General features: G+C 57.5%; 1 protein-coding gene and 1 long non-coding RNA gene across 2 annotated transcripts; both read left to right on the top strand.

The window, feature by feature from the left end:
- The first annotated feature begins 848 nt into the window (after positions 1-848).
- On the top strand, positions 849-20,234 carry GNA15 (G protein subunit alpha 15). The gene is made up of 7 exons (XM_082736596.1): positions 849-1,394; positions 7,583-7,767; positions 12,052-12,206; positions 12,804-12,932; positions 15,210-15,339; positions 16,399-16,552; positions 19,335-20,234. Exons 1-7 carry the CDS (start codon positions 1,250-1,252, stop codon positions 19,559-19,561), a joined length of 1,125 nt encoding a protein of 374 aa, XP_082592722.1. The 5' UTR covers positions 849-1,249; the 3' UTR covers positions 19,562-20,234.
- LOC309867849 lies at positions 3,943-5,572 on the top strand. The gene is made up of 2 exons (XR_014313348.1): positions 3,943-4,177; positions 4,412-5,572. It is a non-coding gene; the product is annotated as an uncharacterized lncRNA (long non-coding RNA).
- Positions 20,235-21,419: the final 1,185 nt, after the last annotated feature.

The following is a 21,419-nucleotide window of genomic DNA, read 5'->3' as shown; positions in this document are numbered from 1 at the left end:
CACCCAAAGATTTCTGGGATTGGAGACAACCCAAGACCTTCCCTTTTGCTGTGAGTGTCCGTCCAGGAAGCAGCTGTGCACTCCCCCCTCCACCTGTGTCACTGTCCTGCTTCTAGTGGCCCCGTGACCTTGTTGGGCGAATCCCTGAACTCTCCCTGCATGACTTAGACTCCCAAGGCCCCCCTGTGCCCAGGCTGCCTGTCCAGCTCCTTCTCCTAGTGCCGCGGGTCATCCGGTCAAGGTGACCTTCCTTGACCCCCTATTTAACGCCCCCAGCCCCAGCACCCCAACATCCCCTACCCCCTGCCTGCTCTGCTTTATTTCTTGTTCAGAGACTTGCACCATCCGACAGGCTAGAATATGTCTGAGAACTGGGTTGGGTTTCGTCTGGGTCTCTATCTAGAATGTTAGGCGGGGAGGCCGCAGATTTTGTCCTTTTGTTCCCTGTCGTGCATACAAGGTGCATACAACGGTGCCTGGCACACAGTCGGCGCTCAATAAATGTCCTCAGGAAGAAGGAAGGGTCCCTCCCCAGGGCTGCTTGGTCAGCGTCTAGAGCCTGGGGCCTCACCAGCTCCCAGGCCCGGGTGTCCTTCGGCCACTGCCGCGGGGGCCGCCCCCGCAGGGCACTTCCTGACCCCGGGCCCCAGTTCACTTATCCGCACACGGCGGGTAACGGGAGCCCCCGCACATGGGAGCCCCCAGCCTTGACCGCTTTTCAGAAAAGATCGTTATTGGCGTTCTGATGATCTCTCCTAATTGGCTCGGAGGAGGGGAAGAAGGGGTGGGCCTGGGGCCAGCCTGGAGGCGGCGTCAGAGGCCGGGGAGGATGGAGTCCACGCCTCCTCCAGAATGAGGAAGGAGGACCCAGCGGGCGCTGCGGGAGGCAGACTGCGGTCCCGTCCGTCCCTCGCAGGCAGCCCGCCCTCCCCGGGGGCACCCACCCTCAACCAGTTTGGCAGGGCCGGGCAGGCAGTTCTGGAGATGGGCGGGGAGCCCTGAGCCTCCACACCTTCCCGGCTCCTCCTCCTGCCCCCACCCGCCTGTGCCCGGCACTCAGGCCTCGCCGCTCAGGGCGCCCGGTGCCCAAGGCCGGGACGTCAGGGGTCTCTAGGGGTGACCTCCCCCAGAAGAGTGCGCCCCCCCACCCCACGGGCCACTGCCAAGAGCCCTCTCCAGGGCCGGCTGGGCGGGGCGCCCTCCCCGGGGGCCGGGGCCATGCGGCCTCGTGCCCGCTGAGACCCCCGCCATGGCCCGCTCGCTGACCTGGCGCTGCTGCCCGTGGTGCCTGACGGAGGATGAGAAGGCGGCCGCCCGCGTCGACCAGGAGATCAACAGGATCCTCCTGGAACAGAAGAAACGGGACCGTGGGGAGCTGAAGCTCTTGCTGCTGGGTGAGCAGGGCGGGGCCCGGGATCGGGACTGGGACGGGGACACGGTGCCGACCAGACCCCCCCCCACCAGGCCGGGAGCGTCTGGGAGCCCGTTTCTGGGCGAGGAGACAGAGGCACAGAGACATCCGGGTCCGGCCACCTCGAGGGGCAGGTGCTGCAGTGGAGGTGGCCCCCGGGGCAGCAGGCCCAGCCCGCCCTACCGGCTCCGGCTGCGGCGGCCTCGGGGGTGGGGGTGGGGGGGGCATGAGCTCCGCGCTGCAGCCCGCCCAGGCCCTCCCGGCTGCGTCTCCACAGGCCCTCCCGCCCTCTCCCCGGCTGCGGGCCTGCCCCACGGAGGGCTTGACCATCCGCGGAGTGCCCTGGGCCCAGCATTGCCAGGGGCTGTGACTGACGGACGGATGGACGGATGGACTCATTCATTCGTTCATTCGTTCATTCGTTCATTCAAGAGACAGTGAGTGACTCTTGGGGCACAGCAGCCACGGGCAGGGGCAAGGTCCCAACCGCCGTGGACCTCATCTCTTGCCACGAGGGAGACCGAGGTTAGCCCAGACACCAACAAACAGAGAAAATAATTTGCGGCAGCAAGAAGAGTGAGGAGGAGGAGAAATCAGGGTAGAAGGGAGGAGCGACCGGGCTGGCGGGTTGGAAGGGAGGCCCGGGAGAGCTCGAGGTCTCGTCCAGCTCCCGGGTCCACCCCCACAGGCCTGACCCTGCGCGGGCCATCCTGAGCCCTAGCAGGGACGGGAGGGGGGTGGGCTGGGCAGGTGTGGGGTGTCCCGGAGTCAGGGGGGCCGGCCGGCCGGCCCTGGGCCAGGAGGCTGGCCATCTGTGCCGGGGCCTCGCTCTTGCCTGGCTCAGTGGGCGGGGCCCGGAGCGGTGGGGCCATGGGACCCCGGGACGGCACCTGCACAGGCCCTTCTCAGTCTAGGCTTATACGTAGTTCTGGTAAGAGACAATTTAGTTTTCCAAGGCAGCTGGCCGTCCAGGTCCAGCCTCCGGCCCCGTGGCCTCGCGGACCCCGGCTCCTGCCTCTCCCTCCTGTAACCCGCAGGCGGCCACTTGGGTTCTTTGCTTTTCTTCATGGACTATTTTGTTTTCCTTCAATGTTGGTAAAATCGCCAATGAGGCTGTCTGAGCCTGGAAGCTTTTAATTAGGAATTTAATTGCTTTAATAGCTGTCTCGGATTTCTTCAGCCCGGGTAGGCTGTTCCAGTAATGGTAGGTGTCGTACGTGATGTGTGATAGATTGATTACCTTTTAATAATAATATGATTAGGGCTAGCTAGGCTATTTCTTCTCCAGTGAGTTTTGGTTGTCGGTGCCTTTCAAAGCCCTTGCCCGTTTCTTCGAACCTGTCGAGGTTACGGGCGTCCAGTCGTCCACCAAACCTGTCATCATTCCTTCCAGGCCGTGAGCCTTTGGGGCGGTGCCGTCTCTTGGGTCCTGTCTGCCGGCTTCCCTCCGTCCGTCAGGCTCGGGCTTATCGGCGTCGGTGAGCTTGTCCTTGCACACCTGAAGTTCACATACCCGAACCGGAGGGCCTTTGCACGTGCTGTTCTTCTAGAAGCAGAACACCTCTGCACGGCTGGTGCACTCACTCCAGGCAGCATGGCCCATGTGTCGCCTCCTCCGGGAAGTCTTCCCGGACTCACCCGCTACAAAGGCCCCCCACCCTACTCTTTCCTCCACTCGATCCACGTGATCTTTCTTCCCAGCCCTCGCTCACTGACCCTCTCTTAGACTGGTTCACTGTTTTCCATGGTCTGTCTCGCCAGGGACACAGCAAACAGCACGAAGGTGGGACCGTGTCTCTCTCGTTCCTTCCCTGGCCCCCAGCTTCTGGCCCAGGAGCACGGTGACCCCGACAGAGAGCGGATGCCCAGAGCAAACTTTATAAATGAGTAAGGGGATGGGTGAGTCCTGTGTCAGGGCGATGTTCCCCGGAGCTGTGCCAGACCTGGGGAGGAGAGGTCCCCGGCCCCACGCAGCTCAGACCGCTGCCCAGCCAGCCCCACTCAGGAAGCCCCTTCTGCTGGAGTCAGGTGGGGGAGGGGAGGTTGTCCGCGTCCCATGCGCGGCTGGTGGCCCTGTGGTCTGTGATCCTGACCTCCCCCCATCCCCAGCCCTGAGGGCGGCCTCCACACCACCGTCCCTTCTTGAAAACAGGAATTGAATCCAAAAGTTCTTTTTTCCTGGAGGTGGTTGATCTTTTTGAGGAAGCAGGCTGAGGGGCCAGGAGCCTGTCCCTGACAGGGAGCCATTGGCGTGTTGGGGAGTGAGGCACATCAGAGCGAACGAAGCCATCGGAGGAGCTGGCTCTGTCCGCAGCGCCGGAGGTAGATAGGATGGGGAAACTGAGGCTCAGAGAGGTGACGTGGTGAGCCCAAGGTCACGCAGCCTGGATCAGAACCTAGAATTCTGGGTCCAAAGCCCATGCACTCGACCTCCCTGCGAACGTGCCCCCTGGAGAGAAAAGCCCTGATTCCTCAGTGACGGATGGGGAAACTGAGGCCCAGGGAGGTGACAGGATCGGTCTGGGATTGGCAGCCAGCCCCAGCCCGAGTTGGACATGGACGCTGAGCCGCCGGCCCTCCAGCTGCCCAGACCTGACTCCCCGAGCCCCCGAGGCCTCGTTTCCTGGAGCTGCCGCCCCCTAGGGAAGGAGCCGCACGGGTGTCTCGTGATGACCAGGGTTGGCACAGCTCTTCCCGGTGTCTGCAAGGTTCCACTTCCTCATCCGTCCCCAGAAGGAAGCAGCCACTTCCCTTCTGGCCCGCCAGGTGGGCAGAGCTGTCCCTGCGCCCCCCTCCCCCCGCCCCACCAGGGGCTTTCCCGAAGCCGCCCGGGAGCCTGGGGCTGAGCAGTCCCCGCACCCTTCGTGGCTTCAGGACGGTCCTGGGCTGCAAAGAGAGGTTTCCACCCGCTGGAGTTTTCCGCCTGTGACCCATTCATGAGTCACAGGGTCTGGGGTGCCGGTGGCGACCAGGATTTTTTTTTTCCCTTTAACAAACCAGAGGAGAAGAGAGAAACATCAAGTTAGCTGTTGCTTTGTGAGGCCTGGGATTGCTCTCCGCACTCCTGGGGGAGACCGAGACCCCCCAAGCCGGATGACATCACCTGATACTCGGACGACGTCGTCTGATTCTCGGATGACATCATCTAGATGATGTCGTCTGATACTCAGGTGACACCTCACCTGGCTGGCGGGCCGCATCCCGTTTTGTTGGTTTAAGAGCTGTTAGGGCTTGAGTCTGCTGCTGGCTGTGTGGCCCTAGGAAAATCACCTCCCCTCTCTGACCCTGGGGCGTCTTCTGTAGATGGCAAGCCAGTGAGGTCGTGAGAGGACTGGCCGAGGACGGGCACAGGTGGCTTTGGCCCCGGCCCGGGTGGACGCTCGCCGTGATTATCGTGATGGGAACTTCCCGGTGTCCCACTTAAAACCCAGGGGCTCTGGGCTCAGATGGAGTGAGGTTTGCGTCCCAGCTCGGCCACCATCGGCTGCATGGCCCACAGCAGGCCCGTGAGCCCACCTGGGACTCAGTTTCCCCACACGAACAGTGAGCCAAGAGCCGTCCTCCGGTCAGGGGAGGCTCTGGTGCGGCGGTGCGTGCTGGGCTCAGGGCTGTGCTACTCGTACGCTGCCCCACAGGGACATTGGCTGAGCTGGACGCCTCCCTTCGTAGAACCCAAGACACCCCGTGATCTCAGACCCGTGTGGCTCCGCGCTGCACAGTTTCAGCCCGTGGACCCGTGGCGTGGGCTGTTCGGGTGCTCGGGGCGGGGGGGGATGCCTTATTTTGGAATAATTTTACAGGTACAGGAAAATGGCAAAGGTAGGGCAGAGAGTGTCTGTCGACTCTTTAACGGCTTCCCCTCGCGCTCGCGTAGCAGAGAGGGCAGCACGCTTGTCACGGCCGAGAACGGCACTGGTTTTCCGACGGGGCCATTTTCCTGCTCCGCCGCCGCCTCCAGCACCTCACGCTGCACAGAAGCTTCCCACCCGCTTCGCTTTGCAATTTGAGACACGTTCAAACCTCGCGGAAAAGGGGCGCCCGATTCTTCTGCAAATGTTGCCCTTTTACCGTATGGCCTCGGTCCCCCTCTCTCTGTGCACACACTCTTGTGTGTATAGTCGTCCTTTAGATGATGCGTTATTATATCTACAATTTGTTTTATTATGTATTCGTGTTTTTAATAATACGTACTCATGTCTCCCCCGGAACTGCTTGCAAGTAAGTTGCAGGCCTGACTGCTTTTTACCCCTAAATACTTGACGGGCTTGGGTCCCCCCGCCAAGCAGGGAGGACCGGGAGCAGGTGACGGCGGAGGCAGGCACCAGCCCGGCCCGCACACCTGACTCACGGCGCGGTGCTCTCCCCTTTCCCTGCTGGTGTCCCTCGGGGCAAGAGAAAAGCTGGTCTTTCTCTTGGACCTCGAGTCCCGTGGACTTAACAGATACCGGTTTCTCCCGGCCCACCCTTGTTGCCCTCAGATATGTGGGGGTACAGAGCTTCTGGGGGGCTGATGCAAGGCAAAACCTCCCCCCCACACACACCTCTCTCTGCTCCCTCTGCTCCGTTTCCTCTTTCTGGGCTCCAACCAGACCACCCCTTCCTTTTCTGCTGCTTCCTGTTCCTCCTTCCAGTCCGCCATCCTGTCCCTGGAAGGACCCACCGCCAGGGTCCCCCAGGAGCTGGGCAGGGCAGGAAGGTGTTGGCGGGACCTCCTGGTACCACGTGCCCTGCCTGGCTGTCACACTCACTGCACAAAAGAGGAAACAGAGGCACACCGGGAGCGAGGGTCCAGAGCTCGGACAGCGGCGGGGTTGAGCCTTGGGTGTCTGACTTTCCAGCCCAGGCTGTTGGAGATCCTAGTGACGCTGTCGCAAGCCCAGGGCCGGCTTCCTGGGTGTGGGACCAGGGTGGGCCCACAGCGCTCTGGGCTCAGAAGGGCCTCATCTTGCACTTGGCCCGTGAGTCGTGCAGTCGGCCCTGCAAGGACCCTCTGATCCCTGAGCAAGGTCTTGTTGAGTCTGTCCTCCGAGGAGCTCTCAGATGCGCCCTTCTCTCCACCTCGGTCCAGCCTGCCCTTGCCCGCCACAGTCTGTCCTTGCTACCTGGGTCAGGTGTTCCACACCCCACCACCCTCCAGGGCTCCCACCTCCCTGGGGTCAAAGTCCCAAGTCCTCTCCTGGTCCCCAGGCCCTGCACCACCAGTCCCCTTCCCTCCCTGCCCTCCCCCTCTCCCTCTTTCTCCCTCCCCCATTCTGCCCCAGCCAAATGGCCTCTTCTCTGTTCCTCCAAACTACCAGGCCTGATTCTGCCCCAGGGCCTTTGCACGGGCTGCGCCCTCTGCATGATGTGCCTTTCCTCCACATTTTGGCACAAGAGCAAGCTTCCCAGACTTCAGATCTCAATTCTACAAATTACCTCCTCTGAGAGGCCTTCTCTGACATTCAGCTAGAGTCAGCTTAACACGATTTATTCTATTCTATTTCCTTCATTAAAGTTTCTGCCCCCAGAATTACAGCAAATAGTAATAATAGTGATTCCTACTGTAGTCAGGGCTACGACTGCTGCTAACAGTGAACCCTAGCTGACCTAGCTTGCACTGTCTAGGCATCATGTGAGCCAGGGCTCCACGAATTTTCGTGTACAAGCAGACAGTAAATATTCTCAGTCCCAGGGGCCGGACTTCCCACCTACCTGTATCGAGGACACAGCCATAGATTGTTTGTATGCACACGGGCACAACTGTGTGCCAATAAAACTTTATTTGTGGACACTGACCCACGAATTTCACATCATTTCTGTCTGTGACAAAATAGACTTTTTCAAAAAAATTCCTTCCCATCATTTAAAAATTTAAAAACTATAACCGTAAAAAGCGTCTGAGGTTTCAAAGCCGGCCACGCAGAAGCAGACGGCCCGCCCGATAGTTTGCTGCCCCCCCCCCGCACCCCCGGGAGCCCCTCACAGTGAACTCCTTTCCTGGGAGCTGGCAGGCAGGGTCTGTCACAAACCCCGTCTTACAGCGGGGGAGCCTGAGCCCCGGAAGATGAAGGCCGTGGTCCCGGGTCGCAGAGCGCGGCCCTGGCCAAGCCAGGATTGGGGCCGTGAAGGCATGGGGGGGGGCGGGGAGGGCCGTGGGAGCCCCAGGGCTGAGCTGCCCGTCTGCCTCCCCAGGGCCCGGCGAGAGCGGGAAGAGCACGTTCATCAAGCAGATGCGGATCATCCACGGGGCGGGCTACTCGGAGGAGGACCGCAAGGGCTTCCGGCCCCTCGTCTACCAGAACATCTTCGTCTCCATGCGGGCCATGATCGAGGCCATGGACCGGCTGCAGATCCCTTTCAGCAGGCCTGAGAGCAGCGTGAGCATCCGGGGCCTCCCCTCCTGGGTTTCAAGCTGGGGGGGGCGGGGGGGGCTCTGGACCTCAGGATGGGACCACGTCCCTAGAGACTCCCAAACCCAGGCTGTATCCACTAGGACCCCCAGGGCAGGAGTGCACCCTCAGACCCCAAAGTCCAGGACCGTGTCCCCTCGGGCCCCCCAGGTCAGGACCACGTCCCCTCAGACCCCCCAGGTCAGCACGTGGGCCATGGCCGAGTCCTTTGGGCCCCCAGATCATGTTAGGTTCATCCAGCACTTTCCTGGGGGTCTTCCGTGCATCCCAGGCGACTTGGCAGCGGCTCCCCTCTCCTGCCTCCCCCGTGGACCCCCGGCTCGGTCATCTCTGGCCCCCGTGACGGCCAGGGCGGGAGTCCTGAACCAGGCCCTATTTCACCAGGGGGAATGTTGGACTGAGTCCTGCCTGTCCTGCTGCGGGAGGGCCGCTGTGCACGCACATGTCACATCCCTCTCTCGTTAAATTTTATTCAGTGACGCTTCCCACAAGCTCTGCCCTTGCAACCGATCTCCACGTGCAGCAGGCAGGGCTGGTGACGGCAGATCCCTGGGACATAGTCACTTTGCCTAACTACAACTTCGTGCCCCTTGGACGGCAGCTCCCCAAATCCCCCCTCCGCGGCCCTATTCTGCTCTCTGCATCCATGGGGGTTGCCTTTTCTAGACGCCTCATGTGAGTGGGGCCCTGCAATGTTTGTCCTTTTGTGACCAACTTATTTCCCTTAACGTGATGCCCCCACATTCATTCGACCAGTTACCTAACGCAGAATCCCCTTCTTTTGTAAGGCCTTTTGTAATATTCTGATGTGTGTGTGTGTGTGTGTGTGCGCGCACGCTCATGTGCATGTGAGTGTGTGCGCGTGTGCGTGTGTGGGTGCGCGTGTGCATGTGAGTGTGTGTGCATGTGTGGGGGTGCGTGTGTGCATGTGTGTGCGCGCGTGTGCATGTGTGTGCGCGCGTGTGCGGGTGCGCGTGTGCGTGTGAGTGTGTGCGCGTGTGCATGTGTGTGGGGGTGCGTGCACCACGTTTCCGTTATCCATTCACCTGCTGGTGGACACTTAGGTCGTTTCTACACCTTGGCTGCTGGGAATGGGGCTACAGGAAACACGGAGCGTGCTCATATCTTTCCAAGATCCTGATTTCAATTCTTTTGGTCATACACTCGGCAGTGGAATTGCGGGATCCCAGGGTAGTTCTATTTTGATTTTTTGGAGGAACCTCCGTGCTGTTTTCCACAGCGGCTCCACCAGTCTGCATTTCCCCCAGTGGGGCACAAGGGCTCCAGCTTCTCCACATCCACACCGGCACCTGTCCTCTGTTTGCTTTTTATAATAGCCATCCCGACAGGTGTGACATGACCTCACCTTTCTCGAACCAAAAAGCTTCTGATTTTGAATTTGAGCTGGTCCAAGGACTTCGGGAGACCAAATGGGGCTGGTAGCACTTTCCTCACAGGGCTGGTAAAAGACTGTGGTCTATTAAAAGTGATGAAAGCTCTCAAAATGTGCCTGGAATGTAGTAGGGCACAGTAAGCAGGAAACCCCTTCCAGCGGGGAGCCGTCGTCCCCATCTCCTAGATGCAAAACAGGAGGCTCAAGGAGGAGAGACACTTGGCTAAATTTTCACAGTCCACAAGTGGAAGACCAAAGATAAGCACCTGCTATCCACCCCACCACCTTTGCTTACACCGCTTTGCTTTACAGAATAATGTTTTTATTGAGATATAACACACGTGCCAGAGAAGCCCGATGGTGAGCTCAGTGAATCATCACAAACCAAGACATGTGTGTAACCCCTGCCTGGGACGAGAAGGAAAAGCGAGGCCCCTTCCCAACATCACTACCCAACCCCCCTCCCAGGGCTAACCCCTATCCCGTCTTCCATCAGCATCTCACCTATTTTTGAACTTCTCCTACATGGAGTTCGATGGAAGGTTCTGCCATGTCTGGCTTTTGGCACTGCACAGTGCAGCGCGTCTGTAATTCCTCCATCGTTGGTGGTATACTTGTGGTTTTTTCCTTTCCACCATATATATTTTAAGAAAACCTGTGCATTTCTGTTGGGTATCTGCCTAGAAGTCGATGTGGATCAGAAAGTGGATTAGATCAGGAAGAGACACCAAACTGTCTCCAAGCAGGACTGTGTGAAGAGTTCTGCTTGTCCCAAATCCGAGCCAACACCTGATGCTGTCCCCTCGTTGTAGCCATTCTGGTGCATTCTTGGTCATCTTTGATTGTGGTTCTGATTCGCATTTCCCTGGTTAATAAGACGGTTGCACACCATTTCATATGTGTGTTGGACATTTGGATATTCCATTTTTGTGAAGTACCTGTTCAAAGCTTTTGCCCATTTTTGTTTTTGTTTTTAGTTTTGCCGATTTTTTCTTTCTCTCTCTCTCTTTCTTTCTTTTTCTTTCTTTCTCTTAAGTATCAGTTTTTTTCTTACTGATTTGTAGCATATTCTTTGTATGTTCTGGATATGAGAACTTTGTTATGTATTTTGCAAATATTTTCTCCCCATCCGTTCCTTGCATTTTCATGGTGTCTGGATGAATAGCTCTTAATTTGAATGAAGCGTGTCAGTCTTCTGGTTAATAATGTGTTGTTCGTGGGGGAGGGAGGTTGGAGCCAGGTTGAGATGTTTTTCCACTCCAAGGTCATGATAAAACTCTCTATTGCTATCTTTCAAGGGAGCTTTGTTGTTTCATATCTAGATTTACATTCCTGGAATTGATTTTTGAGTAGGGTGTGAGGCAGGGATTATGTTGCTTTTCTTTCACCCCCCCCCTTGCCTTGCTTCCCCCAGGACAGATATTCAATCATGCTAATACCTCTTATGCTTTTCCCACTGTACCACAGTCTCATCTTTGTGATGAATCAGGTGTTCAAATGTGCCTGGACCCACTAATGCTCACTGTTCTGTTCCATTGGTCATTTTATCTATTTTCGAGTGACTATCACTTCATGTTAATAATTGTAGCTTCCTAATATCTAGGTTTCGAGCGTGCTAGTGTAAATCCTGCCACTTTGTTCTTCTCCAGAATTGTGTGGGCTACTCCAGGCCCTTTTGCATTTCTACATAAAGTTTTATAATTACCTTTTCAATTTTTACAAACACACACACACACCCCTTCATACCTTTCTGGGGTTTTAGCAGAACTGCATGGAATCTGTAGATTAATCTGTGGAGAACTAGAAGCTTAAAAAAATGTTGAGTCTTTCAATCCATGAACATGGCACAGCCCTCCGATTATTTAGCTCTCTTAAATTTTTCTTAGCCATGTTTTCTACATTTCAGTGTAGAGGGCTTTCACATCTGTTGTTAGATTTATTCCTGAGTATTTGATATCTTTCAGAACTAACTAACATGTAAATGAGATTTACATTTTTTAAAATTTCCACTGGTTCATGGTTAATATACAGCCACCCGTTTGATTTTTGTTTATTGATCTCACATTCAGGAACCTTGCTAAGTTAACTTGTTTATTCTGACAGCTCATCTCTAGGCTGTTTGGGATTTTCTACCTATAGTCATGTTACCTGTGAATAACCACAGCATAACACATTCCTTCCCAAACCTGACACCTTTCCTTTTTTTCCCCCTGTTGTATAGCACTGGCAATACAACAATATGGTGTTAATTAGAGATCGTGGAAGTGTTAGTTACATTCCCAGTCCGGAGGAACACACATTCACATGCACGTGCCCAGATGCACAACCCCACACATGCGGATTCACAGGCATCTACAAGCCCACATGCACACACACCCACGTGTGTGCACAAACCAGCGCACACACCCGCACATGCACAGGCCAACACAGGAAGTCTGAGAGGCACGGACGCCCTCCTGCTAGAAAGAAAGGAGGAGAGATGGAGTGGAGGTTGCTGGGAGGAAGAAGGGGAAACATGCAGGGCTGCTGGGCAGGCGGCTCAGGCTGCACGTGCCTCCATCTCCCCGAGAGACCTGGCCACAGGGCTTCATTGCACTATCTGGTCTGTGGTGGGGGGTCCCGTAGCAACTTGCCCCCTAGGCATCCAAGAACCAGAACTGATGTCCCCACTGTGTTGTCTGCTGTCTCTCTGCCCTCTGTCTGGGGACACACGGGTGCGGAGCAGAGCAGAGGGGTGGAGCAAGACTGCAGTGTGGGTGTGGGGGGGCTCCCTACCAGAGAGAGGCAGTGACTCGCAGGGATGTGTGTGGCCCTACCCTGCCAGGCTGTCCTGAAGTTCCCTGTGCTTCCCTCCCCAGCACTATGCCAGTGTGGTCATGAGCCAGGACCCCTACAAGGTGACCACTTTCGAGAAGCACTACGCCGTGGCCATACAGTGGCTGTGGAGGGACGCCGGCATCCGGGCCTGCTACGAGCGCCGCCGAGAGTTCCACCTGCTGGATTCAGCTGTGTAGTGAGTGTGGGGGCCTGCAGGCTGCAGGTGTGGGGTGCAGGGCACAGCTGAGATGCAGCCAGGGATGAGCTCTTCCCGGGGATCGCTCTTGGACAGTCAGGGTCCAGGCTGGTGGGCTCCGGCTGTGGGACATGCTGTGGGGTGGGCTGGCTATGGACAGTCTTCCTCTAGAGTGATGTCATTCAGGGGGACACTGACCAGCCGTGACATCATTCCTGGGGTGACACTGCTCATCATCACACAGTGACACTGTCCTGAGTACGATGTTGGGCATCTAGGGTGATTTGACAGTTGAGACTTTTCTTGGGACAGATTCACTGGGTGACAGCTCCCCGAAGGTGACTCCCCCCCCTCCCCCCGCCAAGGGAGACCGTTCTTGAGTTCATACTGTCCTTGAGATCATGCTGCTTTCCAGCTTGAGGGTAAAACTGCTTCTTCCCGATGCTCCTCCAGGTCAGGGTGATGCTCTGGGCCACCTGCAGAGCCAGAGACCCTGGCCCCTCCCTGAGCAGGGGCCTCACTGGGCTTTGGGTGGGGGGGGGTCTGAGAAACAAACTAAGGCTGCAAGACTGGGCCTCAGGGCTCCTCCCTCCACAGCTACCTGTCCCACCTGGAGCGCATCACTGAGGAGGGCTACATCCCCACAGCCCAGGACGTGCTCCGAAGCCGCATGCCTACCACTGGCATCAATGAGTACTGCTTCTCCGTGCAGAAGACCAACCTGCGGTGAGCTCACAGCCCAGAGCTGGGGAAAGTTTCCTATGGGAGGGCAGAGGAACTGGGGCCCTGAAGGATGAAGAGGAGTTTCCTGGTCCCAGTCCTCAAGGGCTTTTCAGGCTGAAGGGGGCAGAGCCAGATCTAGACACCCTCAGCCCCCTTACAGCCAGGTCTGGGGCTGGAAGACCCCAGAGTGGGGCAACCAGAGCTCTCGGAGGGCAGGTTTTCCTAAGGAGAGGACATTGGTATTAGGGCATTGAAGGATGAGTAGGAGATTGTTAGGATAAATCTTGAAGGGCTGCTGGCTAGGGGGAGCAGCGACTTTGTGGTCAGTGACATTCCAGAGGGATTGATTCAGGGCTGGGGGAGCTCAGAGGGTGATCCTCTTGGGGGGTGAGAATGGAGGTCAGGAGACTCAGGAGGGGACAGGACCATGATCCAAGCAGGAAGGGCTGGTAAGGGCAGGCTCAGCGGGCATGGGATGGTATGGAAGGGGTGGTGCAAAAATCGTTTTGCACGTGGAAGGGGCAGGACTAGATGAGGAGAAGAATCTGAAAATCAAGGTGATGGGGTCAATGTTGGGCCATGGTGGTGGCAGCAGCATGGAGGTATTCGATTAGACAGTGAAGTCATTTGGGGCCCCAGGGTCTGAGGAGTCTGGTGCATCTGGCCCGTGGCTGGACACACACAGGCCTTAGCTGGAAGGTGGAGGTGTACGGAGCCAGTGCAACAGGGAATCCAGGCAGAATGATGGCCAGTGTCAAAGACTAAGGCAAGGTGAGGAAGAGTACACTGAGAGAAGTGACTTCTGGGATTGATGACCTCAGCAAGCTCGGTGTCTGTGGGCTCCTGGCGGGGAGCTGTGGAGGGTGCAGAGCGAGGGCCGGACACAGGGGTTGTGTTCACTTCCCCCATGTTGACTCCCACGCTTCCCCGGATGGACCCCTCAAACATGCTCTTCTGGCCTTTTCATAGTCCTTACAAGGATGGTTCATCATTTTCCGTTTGCTGCCGGCCTCCTCCCCCGATGGAGAGCCGCACAAGGCCAGGGGAGGAGCTTGGTTCTCCTGCTTTGCTAGTGGTGATCAGCTCGAGATTAGAGTGGAAGTTGGTGAATGTGGGAGGATGAGTGGACGGATGGAATGAACGAGTGGACGGACGGGTGAGTGTCTGCGCGTGCAGGTGTGCCGAGGTGGGTGCATGGGTGGATGAATGGGCGGATGGGCGGATGCGTGCGTGCGTGGGTGCGCGGGTGATGGAAGGATGGGTGGGTGCGCGGGTGATGGAGGATAGACGGTGGGTGGTTGGATAGACGCACGGACGGGTGCGGGGGTGAGCATGTGGGTGGAAGAATTGGTCAAAGTTTAGGAATGAAAATAGAGGTTGGGGAAGCTCACAGGAGAGCCCGCGCCGAGGTGCTGATTTTCAGGGGGGAAGCCTTGAGTGTGTTCTTAGGCCAAGGACAGAGCTAACCCGTGGAGTGAGGGCTCAGAGGAAGCTGAGACTGTGAGACGGGAGACTGGCAATGGCATCCCTCACACCTGTCTCAGTCCCCAGAGCCCTGCTCTCAGCCAATGCACCCCCCCGTTCTGCTCTGAGGTTTCAGGGAGTCCCAAGAGGGCCAAGAGGGTTTGGTTTGGACTCAGGGATCACGAGCCACAGGCACCAGCCCGGTTTTCCCTACAAAGGGGCAAGTCCCTTCTTGCTCTGGGGTGTCTGGCATTTCCTGTTGGCTGCCTGGGTAACAGTCCCGTCCCCGGGAAAATGACGCAAGCCTTGTTATCAGTGACCCACATTTCTTAGAGGAGAGAAGAGGAAGACGGGAGGGCTCAGGCTTTTGTTGCGGTGTGTGGAGGTGGAGTCTGGGCCCTTGCCCAGGGCCACACACAGACAGGGCGATGTTGGCCCCGACAGAACAGTGCACACGTCACAGATGGGGAAACTGAGTCCTGGACTATTCTGCAGTTGGTTCCAGGTCACCTGCCAGACCCCGGATGTGTCTGGCCTGCTGTCTTCTGCCACGGGGTGGAAATCAGGCATCCCAGAACAGAAGCTCAGCAAAGTCTCCCCTCCCATGCCTCAGTTTCTCCGTGTGTAAAGGACCCAAGAGTAACACCTGCCCCACGGGGCTGAAATGCACTCACACAGCAGAGGCATTGGCCCGGAGCCTGGCCCTGATTCCTGCTGTTATTAAATACGGATCTTGACACACCCCAGATGTGCCTGGGGTCCAGGGTGCCATGGCAGGGGGTCCTGATGAGGTCTGATGGGGGTGATCCTTGGCAGGATCGTGGACGTCGGGGGCCAGAAGTCAGAACGCAAGAAGTGGATCCACTGCTTCGAGAACGTGATCGCCCTCATCTACCTGGCCTCGCTGAGTGAATACGACCAGTGTCTGGAGGAGAACAACCAGGAGGTGAGGGCCACCGCGGGTGCAGGGTGCGCTGCCTCCTGCTGGCCTGGGATGTGGAGCTGAGCAAAACACCCCACCGCCACTCTTCTGTGGTCAGAACATTGAGTCTAAGACACAGATTCATAAACACCCCGGACTCACTCTCTCTCTCTCTCTCTCATCCCGAGACATGGCCCCAGGAAGCACAATGCAGCTGGCCTGGGAAAATGGGTCATGCCCCAGGGAGAGCGTCCTGCTTTTATTCAGAAAGGCTGGGCATTGCTCCTTTGTGAACCCTTCTCCTCATTTAGGACCTGGCTCGCTTCAGACATTTGCGCTTTTAGGGGTTAAAGTTTCACACACCCAGTCTGGGGAATCCAAGGGTCGATGCTAAAATTTTAACTGTCAGACCAAATGCAACAGAATAAATTTGAGGTCATTCTGCCACAGAGCTTGGTCGAATGCAGCACACACCACCCCCACCCCTGCCATGTCCTGGTTTGCTGTGGCTGCTGTGACAAAGTGTGACAGTCTGAGGGTTGGAGCCACAGAGAGACATCTCCTCTCCCAGGGCTGGAGGCCACAAACCCCAGATGGGCATGTCAGCTGATTCTTCCGAGCCCGTGAGGGAGACTCTGTCCCCAGCTCTCCCTACTTCTGGGGGTCGCTGGCTGTCCTTGGTGTCCCTTGGCCTGGAGACACGACACCCCATCTCTGCCTCTGTGGTCACATGGTCTTAGCCCCATGTATCTCTGTCCAAATGTCCCCTCTTTATAAGGACCTCTGCCATGGGAGGTGACAATCTACTGTGACTTGTTCTCAACTAATTACATCTTAGAAAACCCCTATTTCCAAATAAGGTCCCATTCTGAAGTTCTAGAGGGAAATGAACTTGGTGGGGACACTAGTCAAGCCAGTATAGGCACACAAAAGCATGGGCACAGCCCCTCTGACCCACGCAAAAGCTGGGGAGCCCCAAGTTCTTGGACGTTAGGCTGACAGCCCCACCTCCACATGGGGGGGGGGGAGTCGGTGGTCCAAGCTGGCCACTGGAGTAATGACTTACCTGTTCCCCCGACCCAGAACCGAATGAAGGAGAGCCTGGCCCTGTTCGGCACCATCCTGGAACTGCCCTGGTTCAAAAGCACATCTGTCATCCTCTTCCTCAACAAAACTGACATCCTCGAGGAGAAGATCCCCACCTCCCACCTGGCCACCTACTTCCCCAGTTTCCGGGGTGAGTGGTTCTAGAACTTTCTATACCCTTCATCTCCCGAAAGCAGCTCCCAAGACAAATGCTGGTTCAGACTCTACCTTGGCTAGAGTCAGTGGAGTTTCATATGCGATGGGACAGACCTGAGGTCCAGACCCAAGTCCTGAGTCTCAGTGCCCCCCTCTGCAGGATGGGGAGAAAGTGACAGCTGCCACCATTCTTGATGCGGTGCCTTCAAACAGGGGCCTCTAAGGAGGCGGGTGTCATAGATCTCTTGTGTGTGGGTCTGCCGTAGAGTTCATTGTCATAAGCCACACCTGGAAGGCGCCAACAACTATTTCCAGAATCAGCCTAGATCTTGGAGACTTCTTTTTTAAATCTTTCGTAGGCATCTTATCTCTATCTAAGATAGCAGATGCAAAAAGAAACCAGTGCCTGGCCTTTGGACAAGTCCTTCCAAGGCACGGGGCTCAGTTTTCATTGATACGGCAACCGTCTTACACGCGGTACCCGTAGCAACGGTCGTGTCTTGGCGAGGGCGCGTGAATCAGGACTATAACCCTACCCTGGGCAGGAACAGGTTATATTCTAAAGAGAGGGCAAGTGGGGTTTGGGTGCGTCCCAGGAAGGGGTGAATGGGCTCGAACTCTCCTTGGAGGGCCACTGTGGAGGGACTTGTGGAAGTACCCCAGCTGAGCGACAAACGCCCGCTAAATTAGGGCTTAACATAGCCCTTTGACTTCACTCAAGTTTTTGCGCTGCAGGAACTTGGGAAGGGGTGAGGCGGGTGAGCACATCCTTGATGCGCGTGGCATCAGCTGAGGTGGCCGCGAGTGAGATACCCCCCCCCGACTTCCAACACTGTATGTCTGACCCCTCTACGCCCTCTTCCTCCTGCCTCCCCGTCCTTCCCCCTGCTGCTCTCTCTTTCTCCCCCCTCTCTCCCTCTACTTGCCTCCCTGGCCCCATGAACCTTGGGCTTGCTCACAGCATGACTGTTTTGGGGTGACCAGACTCCAGCCTCAGAGGGTTGGCAGGGGGGAGCCTCAGAAGTCCCAGATGGCAAGAGATGCCTCACTCTATTGGTCAACCAAGTCACTGGGGCCAGATCATACTCAAAAGGAGCCAAAGAGACTCCGTTCTCGATGGCCAGATGGCACCCACGTACAGGGAGAGGAGTGATGGCTGCCATCCTGGAGACAAGCTGGCTTCATTTTCTGGGGCCAAAAACCAGGTGGCAGGAAACCACCGAAGTGTATCCCCCTCAGGTAATGAGGCCGGAAGTGCGAAATCAAGACGTCAGCAGGACTGGTTCTTTCTGGAGGCTCTGAGGGGACATCTGAGCTAGGCATCTCCCCTAGCTTCTGGTGTTGCCTGCAATCCTTGGGGTTCCTTGACTTATAGACACAGCATTCCAGTTGGCCTCAGCCATCACACGGCCATGTGTGTGTGTGTTTCCTCTTTTAATATGGACTGCAGTCATGGGCTACCAGGCCCACCCTAATCCAGTATGACGCCATTGCGGGCTAACTAATGACAACTGAAGACTGTATTTCCAAATAAGGTCATGCTCTGAGGTTCTGGGTGGACAGGGATTTGGGGGAATGCTAGTCACCCCAATACACAGGCAACCATGGCAGATGCCGCTATAAACTTGGTGACATCACCATGGGTGTGACCTTTGGCCTTGTCAGGTCTCAGAGCCCACGGGAGCTCCTCTCAGCCCATCAGACCAATCAGCCAATCAGATCTGGGGGCCTGGGAGACAGATGTCAGCTTATTCCAGCATGGCAGACATGGCCAGGAGAGTTTGGGGATGCGGAGAAAGTGGAGAGTTTTGAAGGATTATTTCCTTCACATCAAAGGAAACCTTCATGACTCACCTTTTTCTCCCAGCCATAGGCTGGAGGACGCTTCGCCGACTTCTGGCGCTCAGTCCTTCCCTCTTCCGTACTAAATAACATCTGTGATTATAACAACAGCTCACGCATCAAACCCCATTGGAAGCACCTAGTGCAGCAGAATTCCTTCTTCTCACCACGTAGAGGTGGGGAAACCGAGGCACAAGGAGGTGCAAACACTTGCCAAAAGCCACACAGCCGGGGAGTGGCAGAGGCAAGATTCGAACCCAGGCAGTCTGGATCAGGAGCCGGCGGACTTCCCTGCTGGGGATCCTAACTTTCTGGAAGAATGCCAACAACTTTCTCATTATTGAGTAGAGAGCCCTCTACAGGGCTGCATTGAATCCTCACAACTCTGGGCGGCTGGGGACGGTTGGGATCCCCATTTTACAAGTGAGGGAACTGAGGCTCGCAGCAGTTGCGGGGACGACCGAATAAGGCAACCCAACTAGGAAGTAGCAGAGCCAGGCCGTGGGCTCTGGCTTGAGACAAAGACGCAGACAGACACAGAGAGGCTGAGCATGTCAGCGGCCTCCCCAGGGTGGCCATCCCTCCCCTTCTCCTGGCCTCGGTTTACCCATCTGCCCCGCTCAGAGAGACCTTTGTCCGCAGCTCCAGGTTCCCAGCCCCTCAGTTGCAAACCCAGACACGTGAGCTTCTTTCTTTAACACGGTTCTGCCCAAAGTCCCAGAGCCCAGTCTTATTGGATCATCCCAGGTCATGTGTCACACCGGAATCCATTCTTGAAGCTCCCATTGGCTGGACCTGATGGTCATGTGACCCTGTATAAAGACCAAAGATGGCGCCCGCCTGCCCCGTCCTTGCCGGCCCTGCCGCCCTGATGAGGGAGAGTCCGGCCCGCCCCGCGGGCCGCGAGCCCTGACTGGCCGCTCCTCTCCCCGCAGGCCCGAAGCAGGACGCGGAGGCAGCCAAGAGGTTCATCCTGGACATGTACACCGGCATGTACGCGGGCTGCGTGGACGGCGCGGACGGGAGCAGGAGGGGGCCGCGCTCCCGGCGCCTCTTCAGCCACTACACGTGCGCCACGGACACGCAGAACATCCGCAAGGTCTTCAAGGACGTGCGGGACTCGGTCCTGGCCCGCTACCTGGACGAGATCAACCTGCTGTGACCCCGGCGCCGCTGCCCCCGGGCTCGCCCCGCGCGTGGCGGGCGGGACCTGCGGGCGGCCCGGGGCTCGCGGAGCCCGGATGCCCCCGTCGCTCAGCCCCGGGTGCGGGCGGCGAGTGGGTCGCGGGTCGAAGGCCGGTCGCCGCCTGCTCCTTTCAAGGCCCTTCCCAGGCCCTCCCTGGCCTCCGTTTACCTCCCGGGAGAGGGAGCGCACGGGCCGCCTGGGACGGCAGGGCGGAGGCAGAGTGAGGGGGCCCTGCCCTGGGCAGGGTCTCCCCGGGGCGGAGGCCGGGGACCCCACGGAGGCGACGCGCCAGCCCGGTGTTGGGGGCGGCGGCGCGGGGCGGGGCGGGGGGCGACTTCGGTCCCAGGGACGGACTCTGGCGCCCCCTGGCGGACGGGAGGCGGCGCCTGCCAGCCTGAGTCCGGGCAGCGCGGGGCCTTCCCTGTCCCCGGCGGGAAGAGAGACCCCGAAAACGCTGTCCCTTCCGGAGTCTGTGCCTCCAAGCGTGTCTCGCCCTGTTTACAGACCAGGGAGGCCGAGGCCCACGCGCTTCCCCCACTTCCCAGGCTGGGGGCCCGGCGCTGCGTCTCACGACCTTTCTCTATTTATTCCCCCCACCCCCACCCCCCAGCGGGGCCCCTGCGAGACATTAAAAACAGGACAGGCCGGACACCTGTGATTTCTTGGGGGCGTCCTGGGTCTCACTGCGCGGCCCCTTCTCAGGGCGCCTGTCCCAGGTGGGGTAGCCGCGGGGAGAAGGTGGGGACAAGTTGCCGGGGTCCATCCACCCGTGCAGGGCACGTCCTTGGTGCGGGACCCACGCGCTTGGAGCGTGGAGGTGGCGTCGCATCTGTCCCCGGCCTGGGGCGGCAGGGCGGGTGCGATGGGGGCTGGCATTCGAGCCCAGCCGCGTCGCTGCTCACCCCGAATTCCAGGAGCCGCCATCCACCTCTGATGAAGGTGGAGATGCGGACGGAGGTGCTCCCACTTCCCGCAGACCACGGTGCCCCAGAGGCCTCAGCCCACCTCTGCTGTCAGCTGGGAGACCCACACAGAGACATGCAGTTGTTTAACCGAGGCTCCCGCCTGTGGTTTGGTGACGTCAAGATACTGATTCTTTGCACGCCTTTTTTTTTTTTTTTTAAACTTTCATTTATTTATTTTTTTAAAAGACATTAGGTATTTATTTGACAGAGATCACAAGTAGGCAGAGAGGCAGGCAGGGAGCGGGGTGGGGGTGGGGAGCAGGCTCCCTACTGAGCAGAGAGCCCGGGCTCTGATTCGGGGCTCAGTCCCAGGACCCTGAGACCATGACCTGAACCAAAGGCAGAGGCTTAACCCACTGAGTCACCCAGGCACCTCTTTTTTTTTATTTTTAAAAATATATACTATTTTTCAGAATAGTCCTATTTACAGAAAAAAATGTGAAACTAGAAGAGTCACCCCGTGAAATGACGCTTTTCCCTAAACGTCCGACCTTCACGCGCACCTTTTCTTGATCATCCATGACCCGACATCAACACGCCATGAACTGAAGTCCCCCCGATATTCAGATTTCCTCAGTTTCCCCCTCGTGTCCTTTTCCTATCCCAGGACCCCCGTCGGGACACCACGCAACCTGAGGCCATCACGCCTCCTGAGGCATCTCTGGGCCATGACAGTTTCTCAGACTTGCATCGTTTGTGAGTTTTAGAGAAATTCCTGGCTTTTGCCCTGAGATTCATGAATCGGCGAGCAGCCAGTCTAGCGGGTAGACCAAAGCTCCCGACTTCCTCTGTTTTTGCTGATCCTGGGCGTTCTGAAGCACGCTGGTCTGGGACTGCATTTGTTCCCCCAGCTTCTAGAACAAAGTAAA

Source organism: Mustela nivalis (genome assembly GCF_964662115.1).
Source record: "Mustela nivalis genome assembly, chromosome: 1".
Lineage (NCBI taxonomy): Eukaryota > Metazoa > Chordata > Mammalia > Carnivora > Mustelidae > Mustela > Mustela nivalis.
The sequence above is the reverse complement of the archived record's forward strand: the minus strand, read 5'-3'. Positions and strand labels throughout refer to the sequence as shown.